Below are 14,557 nucleotides of genomic sequence, written 5' to 3'. Positions count from 1 at the left end.
GCACCCGCAGGACTGTCACTGCCTGGAGCTCCCATGAATTTGCTGCTGCCATCCCACTACATCCTCATCCCCACAAGCACAGTGCTGCCGTCAAGAGGGTTACCACTGCCTTCAACAACACTCTCATGAGCCAACTCTGGTGACAGTGCAGGACTTCAGGAAGCAGGAGCACATTCACCAAGGTTTTATTTGACAGTGGGGCCAAAGTCATAGAATTGGAAGGGACCCTGAGGATCTTCTAGTCCAACCCCCTGCAATGCAGGAATATGAGGCTCTCCCATATGGGGATCAAACCTGCAACCTCTGTGTTATTAGCACCATGCTGTAACCAACTGAGCTATCCAGTGCCAGTCCACCTCATACACTTTATATAAAGACTTTAGCACTCCTAAACCATGTTCCCATAACTTACAGGTGGTGAACCCGTGGGCCACATGTGGACCTTGACTTAATTTGATGCATTCCCTAACACTTCTTGAAGCTGCCCCCATTTATTTCTTCAAATTTAATTGGATCCAATAAGTAATCATCAGAGTACATGCATTGCGATAAATGGATTAGGTTAGTTGTGACTAATTTTAGTCCATTAATTTCAATGGTTCTACTCAATGTGATTTAGTTTGATGCAGCTCTAAATCACCTCAAACTCTTGTGCTCCATGTTAGGATCCTGTTCCAGATTCATGCCATTTCTCTAAAAAAGACGTTTATTCAATTGCTAATTCCTTAAATGGGGCCATATGTAGATTTGGCCCTGTTCTACACAATGAGAAGTATCTGCTACCAATATCCTATTCCACTACCACACTAAGGAGGGTCTAAAATGCGTAGGGAAATACCATTTATCCCTCTCGACAAGACCCATATTGTTTTTCCAACAGCTAGCTAAGCAGGGTGACACCTGGCTTGAGAGCAGTACATGTGAAAAGAATCTAGGAGTCTTGGTAGACCACAAACTTGGCATGAGTCAACGGTGTGATGCAGCAGCTAAAAAAGCCAATGCAATTCTGGGCTGCATCAATAGGAGTATAGCATCTAGATCAAGGGAAGTAATAGTACCACTGTATTCCGCTCTGGTCAGACCTCACCTGGAATACTGTGTCCAGTTCTGTGTACAGTTCAAGAAGGATACAGACAAGAGGGCAACCAAAATGGTCAAATACCTGGAAATGATGCTTTATGAGGAACAGCTTAGGGAGCTGGGTATGTTTAGCCTGGAGAAGAGAAGGTTAAGGGGTGATATGATAACCGTGTTCAAATATATAAAAGGATGTCGTATAGAAGAGGGTGAAAGGTTGTTTTCTGCTGCTCCAGAGAAGCGGACATGGAGCAATGGATTCAAGCTACAAGAAAGAAGATTCCACCTAAACATTAGGAAGAACTTCCTGACAGTAAGAGCTGTTCGGCAGTGGAATTTGCTGCCAAGGAGTGTGGTGGAGTCTCCTTCTTTGGAGGTCTTTAAGTGGAGGCTTGACAGCCATCTGTCAGGAATGCTTTGATGGTTTTTCCTGCTTGGCAGAGGGTTGGACTGGATGGCCCTTGTGGTTTCTTCCAACTCTATGATTCTATGATTCTAAGCTTGTAAGCTATATCATTTTGAACTGGCTAGCCCAACATTCCTCTAATTTTTGTTGTGAATGGGATTTTTATTTGTAAGTTGCCTTGAATTATATTTTCTGATAGAAATGCAGGTTATAATGCCTAAAGAATTAAATATATGCCTTCCAACAGTTTGTCTATAGGAAGCAAAAATGTTTCCTGCATACTCATATCTATGCTGGGGATATTCCTGCTATTTTTTACTTTGTTGAAATCCAATGTTTAAATAGGCATAAAGACCAAAACTTGTACAATGACACTTGCAGAACTGGGCCAGCATGTGTATCTTGTTTTATTTACTACATTTGTGGGGAAGTAGTTTAAGCTGAGGATGAGTGACTGGGCCAAGGTCACCCAGTAGTTGAGTTGGGATTTGAAGCCTGGAATCTCAGGTCCTAGTTCAGCACTCTAACCACCATACAACACTGACACTCAAAAAAGTGAGTGGGACATTCCCCCCATTTACTTGTTATGGCTCAAACTCCCATCTTCTGCTTCCCAACCCTGTGCCCCTGGAGGCTACATATTTTGTTGCAGGTATAGAACATAGCAAGCTGATAACATGCTTTGATTTTGTTTCATAAATGGCTATGAAAATGTATTTCCATCTAAATATATGTATTATCCAAAAGATCACTTGCAGCAGAATTTTACCTGTTTGTTTTTATACCTTGAGAAATCGCCTGGATTCTTTATCTGTTTATTGTTGTAGTAAGATGTTGAGAACCCTAACACATGGTTATCTATTTTTAAATGTGCCATTTATACTAGTCAACTTAGAAATATATAGCAGCAGTTTACAAGACATGTGAATTATAAACTTTTGAGCCTGATAAAATATGATGTGTCTAGGCCAGTTCGCCTGGACTAGACATAGAAATCTAATTCCTCAAGCATCCCTACATGTGTGTACCCCACACATTTTTCTGTTGAAGGTGTAGGACAGTTGCTGCTTTCTCAAATTAGAGCAAGCAAATAGACCAACTTCAGCACAAAAAGTTTTTAAAATGCTATCGCCAAGTATTACAGATGGGAACTTCAATATATTTGCAATCTTTGTCTCCTTAGGTGCCTGTGTCAGTGGCCATGATGACTCCCCAGGTGATCACCCCTCAGCAAATGCAGCAAATTCTCCAGCAACAAGTTTTGTCTCCGCAGCAACTTCAAGCACTTCTCCAGCAGCAGCAAGCAGTTATGTTACAGCAGGTAATGTTGGGTGCTCCTTGGAACAGTTAGCATAGCTCAGGCACATCCACAAGCATGAAGAATGTTACATGTGGCTTATGTACTCAACAATACTTTTCCTTTTTTTCTCCCTTTTTGGTACTTGGATGCCCATGGTGTAAATATATGTGCAACACTCTCATCCCTCAAAGCTGCAGTAGGAAGAAGTTAGTTTTTCTGCTTTAAATACTCCACATCAGATAACAGGAATGGCAAGTGCAGTGTGAATAGGGAACAAATCAATATTTAAATGTTCAAGCATTTAGGCACATTTTGAGTTGTAGTTTGTCGAAGGAAGTGTAAATAGACCTTGAGATAATTATTGCTTTAAAATTCATAACACTTTAGTTTTCCCTTTAGTCATATAAGTGGAAAGCAGTTTTAAGAAATTAAATTTACCAGCATTTTTATCAGAGAGAATGTAATTTTATTTGAAAGTTCTTTCAGATAAAACCTGCCTCTGTAGTGACTGGAAAGGCAGAAATAGGTTGCTCTTCCTAAAGCCCAAAATCTGAAATGTGAGTCAAGAATCCTTTAAGCCTCTCATTCCTAGAACAAAGGCAGTGTCATTAATCACACATTATTATAGTGTGCATTATAATTTTGCCTAACTTTGGGGGCATATGCTAATTTAACATAATTATGATGAAGAAAATAATGTCTTCATTCTTAGTATGTTTAAACACTTGATATGTAGCATCCTGGAAATTACAGACAAACTGTAATTTTCAAATGTCTGCAACTGTAAATCTGGCATCCTGCTGAACCAGGTGGCAGATTAATTAACTCTCCACCTTAGCATCTCTGAGGAATAGGGCATTTTGTTTGGCCTTGCAGAAACTTTTGAATATTTACAAGTGGTAGGTTTTCTACTTGAGGCTTTTTTTTTTAAAAAAAAAGTTGAATGGGTGTTGCATTTAAGTCTGATAATTTGGGGAGTTAGTTGGGCTCTGCTGTATGCTTTTTGGAATACAGTGGTACCTCTGGTTACGGACATGATCCGTTCTGGAGTGCCATTTGCACCCCGAAAAGTCCGCAACCAGAGTGGCGCTTGTGCGCACGCGGCAAAACCCGGAAGTAAACACTTCCAGGTTTGCTGCGTTCGCAAGCTGAAAAGACGCAACCTGAAGCGGACACAACATGAGGTATGACTGTACAGATTTTCTGTGCCCTTTTGTTTAGGATTTTTTGGAATCTGCAATGGAAAATTTCAAAGCTGCCTTGGAAAAAAAATGTATGTAGATCTGTCTCTTCAAACTACATTTTTATTCTGAGGAGCATCCCAATGACAATCCTACCACATGCCAATCTAGAAGAGTTTAGGAGATTTATAATACTTGAAACTTTGCCTTTGTTTATTAAAGTCAAAATGATTTATTCAGCAACAACTTCAAGAGTTTTACAAGAAACAGCAAGAGCAGTTACATCTTCAGCTTTTGCAGCAGCAGCAGCAACAACAGCAGCAGCAACAGCAGCAACAACAACAACAGCAGCAGCAACAACAACAGCAGCAGCAGCAGCAGCAACAGCAGCAGCAACAACAACAACAACAGCAACAGCAGCAACAGCACCCAGGAAAGCAAGCAAAAGAGGTAGAACGTAAAAAGTTAACTGATAAATCATTGCTGGTGACCAAGTAGAGGACGAAAAGAGTTTTGTTTTGTTTTTAAAGATCTTGTCTGAGAAGCTGTTGGTGTAGAAACAGCTCAGGGCCAGTCCACATGGTCAATTCTGCCCCCACATGATGCTCGCCAAGGACATCTTCGCACAAAGAATGCATCGTATGGACTAAGTTCTACATAGAAACAGCCTTTACTTCTAAGGGTGATTCCAGTAATGGCAGAGGTTCTAGGGGTGGGGAACAAGCACTGTTGTACATGCAGAAATCACCACCTGGTAGGGGAAGCTGTATCTATGGAGATTCTGGTTTATATAATACATTTTCAGTATAAAAATGAGCTTGGGGAGCATTGCATGGAAACAAAATTGAGCTTGTGAAATGGCCCATGGGACAGGTGAAAAGATTTTAAAACACATGCCAAAACACACAGACACCCACTGGTAAATAGTTGAAGTATTATACAAGCTTTATTCTTCATCAGGCAAAATAACCCATACTGAGTGCTCTGAATAATCGTTCTGCCTGAGAAAGGATTCTGTATAATTTGAACTTTTCCGTTTCCTTAAAGTAAGTGCTGCTCCAACAAAGGATAGAATCTCACCAGTTCTCTTATCTTTTTGTGGGATCAGTACAGGCATAGACATTTTTGTATTGCATGACCATTCTTGAGATTAACTGTAATAAAAGTAGAATGGCACAACTTCTCTTGTTCATAAGTATGGGACCTGAGGATTACCATCCAGTACTGTTGTCCCCTAATCCCATGAATATTTGTGTGATGATCTAAAGAGCAAAGTCCCAGTTATTTGGCATACGTAAAGCATCATAAACTGATGCAAGAACCCTTCTTTTCTTTAGGACACAGGACAAAGATCACACAAATTTAGTCCATTATTTAGAAAAGGATAACAGGGAGACAAGCAGAGGAGGAAAAGCGGGGGGAAACTGGTCACAGATTTTGAAGTCACAGACCCTGATTAATGAACTGCTACTGTATGTTTGGAGTGGTGAGCAGAAAGTTACAGTTTGATATGCTCATAAATCAACCTGACAAGCCGGCTTCTCAGACCTAGCTTGCACTTGTCAGCAAACTGCATCAACTATAAACATAATACAAACAAAACATGTGAAGTAGTTAAATTGATCAGCAGGTATCGTAGACGTTGTCTTGTAGCTGCCCATTATGCAAACGTGCGGGAAACCATTCTGACCTCCCGAGGCTTTGTTTCTGTTTGGATTTGTGAATAGAATTTCAGACAGCCATCAACTATGGAATAGAAATTGCTCCCTTATTTCTCTCGAGGCTCCGGGCAATCCACATGACTTGCTCCATTATGCAGTCTGTTTTCCAGTGAGCGCATCAGAAGTTTCTCTTTTCCCCAAACTGAGAAAAGGAAAGGTCTTCCACAGCAGCTTGTCTTTCTCTGAAGTGTGACTACATCCTCATACCCTCCTGAGCCTGAAGAACTCCAGTTTGTCTTGTAATGCCTCACAAAATTGGAAGTTATGCTTTCCCTTATAATAGACCGCTTCTTTGCCTTGAATATAATGCCAGGGTTTTTTTTTTTGGTTAATGTATTCCAGCAAGAGCTGCAAAGGAGCCAACAGGCCAGTAAAATGAAGGCTACATCCCAGTTTACTAATAGATCACTGGAGACTTCATTTATGGGCCACTGCGAATCATACTTATTCAATTGGAAAAACAAGAGTGCCTTTGAATCACAGACAGTTGTAAAGAGTTACACTTTCAGCCAAGATAAATTTGTTATCGTCTATCATGAAGTAAATACCCCCCCCTATAAAAAACCCAGCTCCCCTTTAGAACAGCTGTTGCCTGCCTTCTTCTGACCCTTTGCTGGAAAATAGCATATTGTTGCCTCTCTTTTTTATATATACTAATAATCCAATCACTTTTAATAAAAACAAATCCCTTGGTTAAATAATAAAAATAATCAGATGCTGTTTCTGTAAATAACATTATTAAATAACAGAAACGAAAGGGGGAAATGAGCTGACACTGCCTTGCTTTACAGCCTTCATTGCAAACTTTACTCTCTGTTCCGTTTGTTTTTTTTTTCTGCAGCAGCAGCAGCAGCAGTTGGCAGCCCAGCAGCTTGTCTTCCAGCAACAGCTCCTCCAGATGCAACAACTTCAGCAGCAGCAACATCTGCTGAATCTTCAGCGTCAGGGACTCATTTCCATTCCACCTGGCCAGTCTGCTCTTCCTGTCCAGTCTCTGCCACAAGGTACATAAGCAACATATGACGCAACTTATTTCCAGCTCACATCTTCTCCTTGTTATTCCACCCTAACATGACCTGTGCTCCAGATTTTCCATTCTTTGTTATTAAACCATTTTTTCAAAACAAAAATATTTCTTTCATTTGAGTCCCCCATCTGGGTGACATTGGGGGATTTTAGGTTTTAAATCATAAGGCTTTAGGTTTAAAATCAAAAAACTTTCAAGGAGGATACTGCATTTGGTGTGCCCATCCCCCCCCCGTAAAAGCTGTACTCTTTATGGACAAAGAATTAGTACCCAAATCTTGCTATAAACACCACATATTCAGATATCTGAACAGAGAGCAGGTTTTACTCCCTCGTTTGCCTTTTGACTGTTTGCTGGGGAACTGTGCTGTTCAATTTGTTCATGAATGATGTAGTTAAAGGGGAATAGTGAGGTAGCCAATTTGCTGATGATAGCAAATTGTTCAGATTGATTTTAAAAAGGAGGGATTGTGATAAGCTCCAAAAGTATCTCTCCAAACTGGATGAATGGGCAGTACAATGGCAAATGCAAGCAAACAAAAAATATAAATATAAATTTCACATATATGTCCCTGGGGTCTGGATTAGTGGTATCTGACCAGGAATGAGAAATTTGGTTGTAGTGTATAGTTCAATGGAGTTGTCACCCCCAATGAGTAGCTGAAAAAATGGTGAATGCCATGCTGTGGATCATTAGGAAAGGGTTTGAAATAAAACTGTCAATATAATAATGCCATTATATAACCACACTTGGAATATTGTATACAGTTCTGGTCTCGTTACCTCAAAAAGGATAGTGTGCAGGTGAAAGAAGTTCAGAAAATGATCAAGGGATTGGAACAACTTCCTTATGAGGAAAGATTTGGGGTGTTTTAGGTTAGGGAAAAGATACCTAAGTAAGAGGGGAACATGATAAAGGTGTATGAATTATGCATCTGTGGAGAAAGTGGATACAGAAAAGTTTTTCTTCCTCTCAAAATGCTGTAACTTGTACACATCCAGTGAAGCTGAATGTTGGATGATTCAGGAAGAAATTACTTCCTTACACATTGCAAAGTTAAACTGTGCAATTTGCTTCCACAAGATGACGAGTGGCGGTCGCCAACTTGGAGTGGCTTTGAAAAAGGATTATACAAATTCATGGAGGATACGGTGATCTGTGGCTACTGGGTACATTGTCTGTGTTCTTTCACTATTGGAAGTAAGATGGCTTGCTGGGAATCACAGATGGAGAGAGTGCTGTTGCACCCAGGTTCTGCTGATAGGCTTCCCCATGGGCACTTGATTGACCACTGTGAGACAAGAGTGCTGGACTTGATGGGCCTTTGGTCTGATCCAGCAGGCTCTCCATACCTAACTCTGAAACTTCTCATAGCCCCTGTAGGAAGGGGAAGCCCAAGTGGTATCCTCCAGGTGTTGGACTACAACTGTCATTTGTCCCAGCTAGTGTCCACCAGCATCTGGAGGACACCACATTGGCAACCCCTGCCCTACACAATTTAATTAAGGAAAGTGGGCAAGCTTAAAAATGGAGGTTACACTGCCAAGACAGCTTTATACTAAAATATTAACATGATAATTTAGGGTTGCTATATTTTGAAGGGGAAAAAAGAGGACACTATGACATCCATTCAAAGCAAGTCAATGCAATCTGTCTCAAATTTTACCCCTGAAAAAGGGGACGTGTCCTGGAAACCGAGGACAGCTGGCAACCCTATTAGGATGCCACTGATTTTTAGTTTGTGTTTACTCTTCTTTAATCATGTTCTGTTACGGGGTAAGCACACTGGTAAAGGGAAAGTTCCACATCTGTTTGTAGTAACATGTGCCCATTTAACTCAGCCTGCACTAAAAAAAGACCTAGCTAATGTGGTGTCTCTCCTTCATGAGTGCATTTCTCAGGTGGAGGTGGTGTGCAAGCGCATGTGCACACACTCGCACGCAGACCTCCTGCCTTCCCGGCGCTGTGCATCACTGCCACTTACCTAAAGGGAGAGCATCAAGGCAGCAGGAGCTGTGTGCAGTGGAGGTGCAGCAGCAGAGTCAAATCTAGTTGAGCAAGTCAGCTTCATAACCCGTGGCCTGAAATTGGTTTGTTCAGCAACTAGCCATTCTTTGTTCCCTTGTTTGTGCATAATGCTAAGCCAAGAGGTCATCCTTCTGGTGACCGAGGGTGCAATCCCAGCACTTCGCTTAGACTGATGGAGGTGTCTCCACATAGCACTAAACCATGGTTTAGCTTTATATGCAGATTCAATCATTTTATTCTAGTATTATTTTTCTGAGTATTCCTCTGCACCTCAGCAATTCCAGGATGAAGGATTAAATCAGGCATCCCCAAACTTCGGCCCTCCAGATGTTTTGGACTACAATTTCCATCTTCCCCGACCACTGGTCCTGTTAGCTAGGGATCATGGGAGTTGTAGGCCAAAACATCTGGAGGGCCGCAGTTTGGGGATGCCTGGATTAAATGAACACACTATTTGGGTTGACTCATAGTCTGAAACTTCCCGCAAACAAGAATCCAGTGGGAAGGAACACTATATTTTCAGTGTTAATTTCCCCCCTTATAGTTCAGATGTTTAAATTCCACATGAAGATCCTTACTTAAATATTATTTTATCATACAGTGTTTTATAATTGGAGTTTAGTGTGATTCTGATGTTTTAAACGAACAGCTTCCACAGGTATTGAACAATTTAACCTACCATTATTATAAGTTGAGCACCCTGTTCTGCATTAAATTCCCAGCTTCTCGAGGTGATCCTCCCAAGTAAAGAAAAATTATTTGAGCTTTTCCAAGTGCAGCAAAGAAAGAGGAGGAAAAAATCCTCTTCTGCCGTGGCTCACATGCTTCTTAAACCCATTGGCAGGTTGATTGCTGGGAGAGAGAGAGAACAAGCTACCATGACCAATGTATCTGTTTATGCTTTCCAAGGAAGCACCTTGACCCTTCAATCCTCAAGCACCTTCAGTGACATGAACCATGCTTCAACACACAACTAAGTATACTTCTGCACAGTTGGGCATTGGAGCGCCAAATTCATATGTGTAATTATTTATTTATTTAGAGTGCCGGTGCCCTGCACCTGAACCAGACAAGACAACCCCTGCCCACAATGGGCAGGGGTTGTCTTGTCTGGTTCAGGTGCAGGGCACCGGCACTCTTGTGTGATATACCACACCATTCCTTGTATATCACACAAGGAAAAGGAACAAGGAGGGAAGAAGAATAAAGTAAACTCAGGCATCAGTTCTTAGATAAGTAGTTCTTAGAGGATGGATGGAAGCAAGGTCTACAACAGATGAGTGTACTGCCAAGCCCTAGTGAATATAGGAGCCATGACAAATGTGTAAATGAGACACCAGGTATATCTGTTTTGGGGGAAGAAACCCATTCCATGGTTCATAGAGGATTTTATGTTTATAGAATTAAAATCAAAGTTTATAACCCCACTGAACATATTTATATATTTATTTCATATCTATCTGCATCTTAGTATGTAGGCTACATTACACACCATAAATTTAAAACACATGTCTTCCCCCATATAATCTTGGGAACTATCGTTTGTTAAGGGTGCTGGGAAATGTGGCTCTGTGGGGATTAAAGGACAGTTCTCAGAATTGTTTGGGGGATGTGTGCTTTAAATTTATGTTCTGTACTTGGCCTAAGATTCCTGTGGAAAAAATGTAGCAATTAGTTTGCAGTGGTGTGCAAAAATAAAAGTTTGTGTCTTTCTGATGCAACTAATCTTTCCAAGCTATATATGAGGGAACAGTAATAAAATTCGACAATATTTTTGGTTGGAAAGTCATGATTAATGACATCTACTGAAATGATGAAAATAAATCACTTTTACATTCTTTGACCTTACTTAGCACTATTGACATGAAATTAACTATAAGTAAAAAATTCTTCCTCCCAAAGCAATTAAAATAATAATTTCTACCTTAATAATGGATATGAAATATTTTGCCCTTGGTAATCTAGCCCAAGCTGCAAGGAACCACAGCATTTTAATTTTTCATCAAGCCTTTTTTTGGAGAGGGCCAGATTTTTTTTTTTTTAAAGTTGATCAGATCTCTTTCATTCATAGTGGCATCTACTTTGATCAGAGGGATGCTGCGTATTCTGCTATACCAACTTAAGATCCTGTTCCTGTGACCTTCTGTTAACTCCATACCTCCCACCTCCTTGTAAGGGTTATAAAGGAATGTGGCAAAGTGCTTTTAAATTGTTCCAATGCAAGTGTCTGAAAAGAATTGGTATGGAGCATTTGGAGCTGGGGCTCTTGAACCGTTGTCCTTTTCCAAATGTTTATCTTCCATAAATTATTTGCTTATTTAAATTTGGAAATTAAGTAGGGGCAGCTAATATATGACTACGTATTTGCATGAGCTATTTGCAGGATGTTAGTTGAGATTCCCTCCTGGATTTGGATCCCATGCATATCTAACATGGCTTGAGTTTATTCCCCCGAGTTTCATTTTTTTCTGTAAAGAGCTGATTAATACTTCCATTTTTGTTGTAACCTGATACATATTTGTCTGCTTCCCCTTATGTTTTTGGTAAAGCAGTGCTTTTAAATAACTTTGTGAACTTTGGGTGTATTTAGCCATGTTTTGGAATCAAGAAATTGATTCTGCAGGCAATGAACATCTCATCCACCCGAATAGCTGTTTTTTCAAACAGTAGTTACCAGTTGTAGGTTTTACCTTGTTCCCTTTGATCCTTGAACAAATGTTTTGAGAGAAGGCATATTACGTAAGCTGGTGACCCTTAATTGACTGTTGGTAACCCCAAAAGGAAAAGCAGCCAAATTTACTGTGTGCCAATAAGAGGTAAAATTAAATTGTGTTTTACTATATGTTGATTGTGCTGGAAAAAACTGCATCACCTTCATTGTTGGCATTAATCCATTAATAACACTGAGCTCATTATATGAACCTCTTGCTTTGCTATATTACTGGAGCTCTCTTTCATTTTATAGCTGGCTTAAGTCCTGCTGAGATTCAGCAGTTATGGAAAGAAGTTACTGGAGTTCACAGTATGGAAGACAATGGCATTAAGCATGGAGGGCTAGACCTCACTACTAACAATTCCTCTTCTACTACCTCCTCTACCACTTCCAAAGCATCGCCACCAATAACTCATCATTCCATAGTGAATGGACAGTCATCAGTTCTAAATGCAAGACGAGACAGGTAATGAGATTTGCTTTTTCATCTGTCATGAAAGTGCTTTCTTCATAGTTATGCTTCACACAATAATTTCAACATTGAGCATGATGAGTTGCTTTGAGTATGATTCGGGAAAATTGTTGATTAACCACGAAGAGAATAGCCATAAACTTCCCAGTCCCAAAGTTAGGAGATTTGTTACTGAACATTGACTACAATATTTTCCAGGTAGCACACTGTCTTATGCAATCTCATACATTTCTACTCTGAAGTAAGTCCCACTGAGTTAAGTGGAGCTTACTCTGAGGTAAGTGCATATTAGGATCGCAGGTATTAAGTGGTGAACATGGAAGATAGATTTCACTAACTAGAATAAAGCAATCTTATATATTTTATTACAGCATTTCTGTATCTCCTTTCCTCCCTGGAGTTCAGGGCTGCATCCCTGGTTTCCAGCACACATATACCCCATTTTATCCTCACAGCAACTCTGTGGGGTAACTTAGGCTGAGGACAAGTGAGTGGGCCAAGCTCACCCAATAAGCTTCATGGCACATGGAATTGAAACTTGGTCTCCCTGAACCCTCCAATCGCTATACCACACTGGCTCTTTTTTCATGTAGGCAAGGCTTGTCTAAGAGGTATGTACAAGCCATGCTAAAAGTAATGGGAATCCTAGCATTTGATGGATTGGTGCCAATACAGAATGGTGTGCTTTTGGTGGTAAATGGCCAGCCATTGTTCATTTCCAGACTATAAATAGTTTGTGGACATCGGGTTATATTCAGAGGCACCTACTCTGCCTGAGGAAGCATCTTCTAATGGGGGGATGCTCCTCTGAATCCAATCCATTTCTCCAATCCATTGAACTTAATTAACCAAAACGTCTCATTCATTTCTGTGAAATTCAAGTTACAATCCTAAGCACACTTGCTAGGGAGTCCCACTGAACACAGTGGGACTTTCTTCTGATTAACCTTGCTGAGGATTGCATTGTCAGTCATAAAGAAGTTTACCAGAGGCCATCTTACTTGTGAGCCAACCCATCAGAGCAAAAGTGGTTACACTGAGAGATTGTTGAAGATGAGAACTACAGTGGTACCTTGGTTTGCGACCGCAAACCGTTCCACGGAGGCGGTCGCTCCCCGAAGCGGTCGCTCCCCGAAGGCACGCTTCTGTGCGTGAACAAAGCGCCGACAGAGATTGCTTCTGCGCATGCGCGAGCTGCGCAGATTGCGTCTTCGCATCCAACATCGCAGAACCCAGATGTAAACACATCCGGGTCTGCGGCGGTCGGAAACTGAAGCGGTCGCAAACAGAGGCAGTCACAAACCGAGGTTTGACTATACAGTGGTACCTCTGGTTACGAACACTTCTGGTTACGCGCACTTCGGGTTACGAGCTCCGCTAACCCAGAAGTAGTTGTTCCTGGTTGTGAACTTTGCCCCAGGATGCGAGCGGAAGTCAGGTGCTGGAGCGCCATTAGCAAAAGCGCGCTTCGGGATAGGAACGGTTTCAGCTTAGGAACAGACCTCCAGAACGAATTACGTCCGTAACAAGAGGTACCACTGTATTCCATAAGCAATCAAAGGAGTTTTTTTTAGATGGTTTAGGAACTAAGGGAGCTGCCTTGAACAGACCATTGGCCCAACTACTAGCTCAGTATTGTCAGTGTTTCCCAAACGTGGGTCTCCAGCTGTTTTTGGACTACAACTCCCATCACTCCTAGTTAGCAGGACCAGTAGTCATGGATGATGAGAATTGTAGTTAAAAAATGCTGGAGATCCAAGTTTCAGAAACACTGGTCTACAGTGAGTGGCAGTGACATGCCAGACAAAGGACATAGCCTGCCCTACCAGGGGATGCTAGAGATTGAAACTGGGACCTTCTACATGCAAAGCAAATGTTCTACACTGAGCTATAGCTTTCCCCCGTACACTTTTTTGCAGAGAGTGTAATTAGAATTTGTGTGTTGCATCTATCATTCTCTTTAAGCTTCCATAATATTACCTTTCATTATTTTAAAATGATAACATCCAGGGGTAATTTTCATTTTGGCATTTCAATTAAGGTTGCTAGTTGATGATACATCAAAGGCAGTGGTTGATTTTTCTGGAACAGAGAGCCAAACTGCAGCATTGTGGAGGGAAAAAAGAAATTGTCACTGATAATTACCCAAGCAACTGACTTTCTCCCTCCAAAAAAACTGAATTCAGCATATAGTTGTTTGGATAAACAACATCAAGCAACTTGTGAAAACACTGCCCTGGGATAAAAACATTAGTTAAGACTGCAGACCCCAGTTTATTGATTTCATGAATAAAAAGTATAAAAAAACATGCAGAAACATTTGTAAGTCTCTTTTGGCCAGCTTACATACTTCTCAGGAAGAACTGATCTGTTTTGAATTGATTGATTATTTATTTATTTATGTATTTAGAGGGGGGGGAGGAATGTTAAGTTGAGGTCATATGGCAAAATTAGCATACTGTAACATACAGTCATTTTTTTCATCTTTTATTAACAGTCATCTTTGGCTCTATTCCTTCTCTAATTAGAACATCATCTATCCTTGGCAGTTGAACTATTCAGCAGAACGATTAGATTTTTTCTGACTGCTCTGAGCTGAATTGACCTGTTTTGACCTGTTTGTCACTGATCA

At 40.8% G+C, this 14,557-nt stretch overlaps 1 protein-coding gene across 11 annotated transcripts in view; it reads left to right on the top strand.

Moving 5' to 3' along the window:
- The window catches only part of FOXP2 (forkhead box P2), a 346,296-nt gene that overhangs the window by 275,595 nt on the left and 56,144 nt on the right, over window positions 1-14,557 (top strand). For 8 of the 11 annotated variants that reach the window (XM_035128708.3, XM_035128702.3, XM_035128701.3 and 5 more), the window contains 4 exons: window positions 2,667-2,804; window positions 4,205-4,414; window positions 6,527-6,689; window positions 11,706-11,919. In XM_035128708.3, the coding sequence (XP_034984599.1) occupies window positions 2,667-2,804; window positions 4,205-4,414; window positions 6,527-6,689; window positions 11,706-11,919 (725 nt within the window). The remainder of the gene's footprint in view (window positions 1-2,666; window positions 2,805-4,204; window positions 4,415-6,526; window positions 6,690-11,705; window positions 11,920-14,557) is intronic. The other 3 variants (XM_060279589.2, XM_060279591.2, XM_088651865.1) reach the window with 2 other exon arrangements.

The sequence above is a fragment of the Zootoca vivipara genome, chromosome 9 (assembly GCF_965207765.1).
Source record: "Zootoca vivipara chromosome 9, rZooViv2.hap1.1, whole genome shotgun sequence".
NCBI classification, from domain to species: Eukaryota; Metazoa; Chordata; class Lepidosauria; order Squamata; family Lacertidae; genus Zootoca; species Zootoca vivipara.
This window is presented reverse-complemented; position numbering and strand designations above follow the sequence as displayed.